General features: G+C 22.2%; 1 protein-coding gene across 1 annotated transcript; it reads right to left on the reverse strand.

Moving 5' to 3' along the window:
* Window positions 1-910: 910 nt before the first annotated feature.
* Window positions 911-1,618, reverse strand: EHI_195970 (uncharacterized protein; the record flags this gene model as incomplete). The annotated part of the gene is made up of 1 exon (XM_001914514.1): window positions 911-1,618. The coding sequence occupies one exon, from the start codon at window positions 1,616-1,618 to the stop codon at window positions 911-913; it is 708 nt and encodes a 235-aa protein (XP_001914549.1).
* Between the last annotated feature and the right edge of the window lie 86 nt (window positions 1,619-1,704).

Consider the following 1,704-nt stretch of genomic DNA (forward strand, 5'->3'; position numbering starts at 1 on the left):
TTTTTTATGTTTTTTATTTATATGTATAATTTCATTATGATGTTTATTATATATTCAATAATATGTGTTATGTTATTATAACATATAATAAGTGATAAAATATAAATGAAAATGATATGAATATATGATATAGAATATAAAAAACAAAAGAATAATAAGAATAAATGATAAATAAAATGAGAAATGATAATAAATGATATAATAATAAAATCAAAATATAAAAGATAAAATTAATATTAATATAAAACAAAAGAGAATAAATATAAAATGAAAATAGATATAAATGATAATAATATAAAAATGATAAAGATGAATAAACAAATAAACAAATACATCTAAATAGAAAAGAATAACAATAAGAAAATCTAAATAATATAAATATAAAAATAATAAAATAAGAAGAATACAATGATATATAGATAATAAGAAGAATACAATGATATACATATTATAAACAGAGAAATAAATATAAAAATACGATAGATAAATAACATATAAATAAAAGAATAAAAAATAATTAATTATGATTAATCAAATCATTTATTTCATTAATATTTCATACAAGTTGAATATAAATGATAATAAAACATAAACATAAATATTTATTGTTGTATTTATCATACTTTTTATTTTTTTATTTTTATTTAAGGAGCAAAATATAATAAATGGAATATTCTATGGATGCAAATTTTTTTGCATCTTTTTTCATTTTTGTAAATTATTTAGATGCATTTTTTCTTTGCTAATTCTTTATTGAATTTACATCATTCTCAATTAATTAATAAAAATATTTTTAATGAGTAAATTGATTATAAAACATTAGAAGTATTTTTCATTATAAAATGATTGACAACATTATTTTGTTGAAAGAAATAATCAATAGAATGATAAAATGAAGAAATAAAATCAATTAAAAGAACAAAATTCCAATGAAAAATGGAAGAATAAACAATATATGTGATGTGCCATTAAGATTATTATTATCATTAGATGTGTCATTTTCTTTCTCATCAGATTTACTTTCTGTTATATCTTCTTTTTCTTTATTTCCATCACCTTCTTGTTTCTTTTCTTCATCCCCTTGTTTGTCATTTTGATTATCCTTTTCTTTACCGTTTTTTGTATCATCTGTTATTTTTTCTTTTTCTTCTTTTTCTGCTTTCTCTTTTTCTGCTTTCTCTTTTTCACTATCTTCTTTGCTCTTCTCATCTTCTACTTCTTTCTTCTCTTTAGTACTATCCTCTTTTGATTTCTCTTCATTGTTATTCTTTCCTTCTTTTTGTTCTTCTTCTTGTTCTTTCTTTTCCTCACTTTCTTGTTCTTTCGTCTTTTCTTTGTCACTTCCTTCTTCTTTGTTCTTCTGTGTTGGCTCTTCTCCTCCTGAGACTTGTGACTTTTCTTCTTTATCATGTTGTGCTCCTTCACCTTTTTCTTTTTGGTTGTCATTATGCTCTTTTGTACCTTCTTGACTTTGACCTTTCTCCCCTTCAGTCACTACACCATCTTTACTTTCTTCTACATTCTCTTTCTTCTTTTCATCACTTCTTTCTTCTGTTGTTCCTTTAGACACTTCTTCACTAACTTCGCATTTAATGTGCTTTTTGTACTTCTTGTACATTCTTTTATGAATATTTGAATCGATTTGCATGTGTACTACGTCTTTATCTCCTTGTTCTCTATTTGTAATACAATCTGTTGCACTAG

The sequence above is a fragment of the Entamoeba histolytica genome, genomic scaffold (genome assembly GCF_000208925.1).
Source record: "Entamoeba histolytica HM-1:IMSS scf_1104750519229 genomic scaffold, whole genome shotgun sequence".
In the NCBI taxonomy this organism is placed as follows: domain Eukaryota; phylum Evosea; order Mastigamoebida; family Endamoebidae; genus Entamoeba; species Entamoeba histolytica.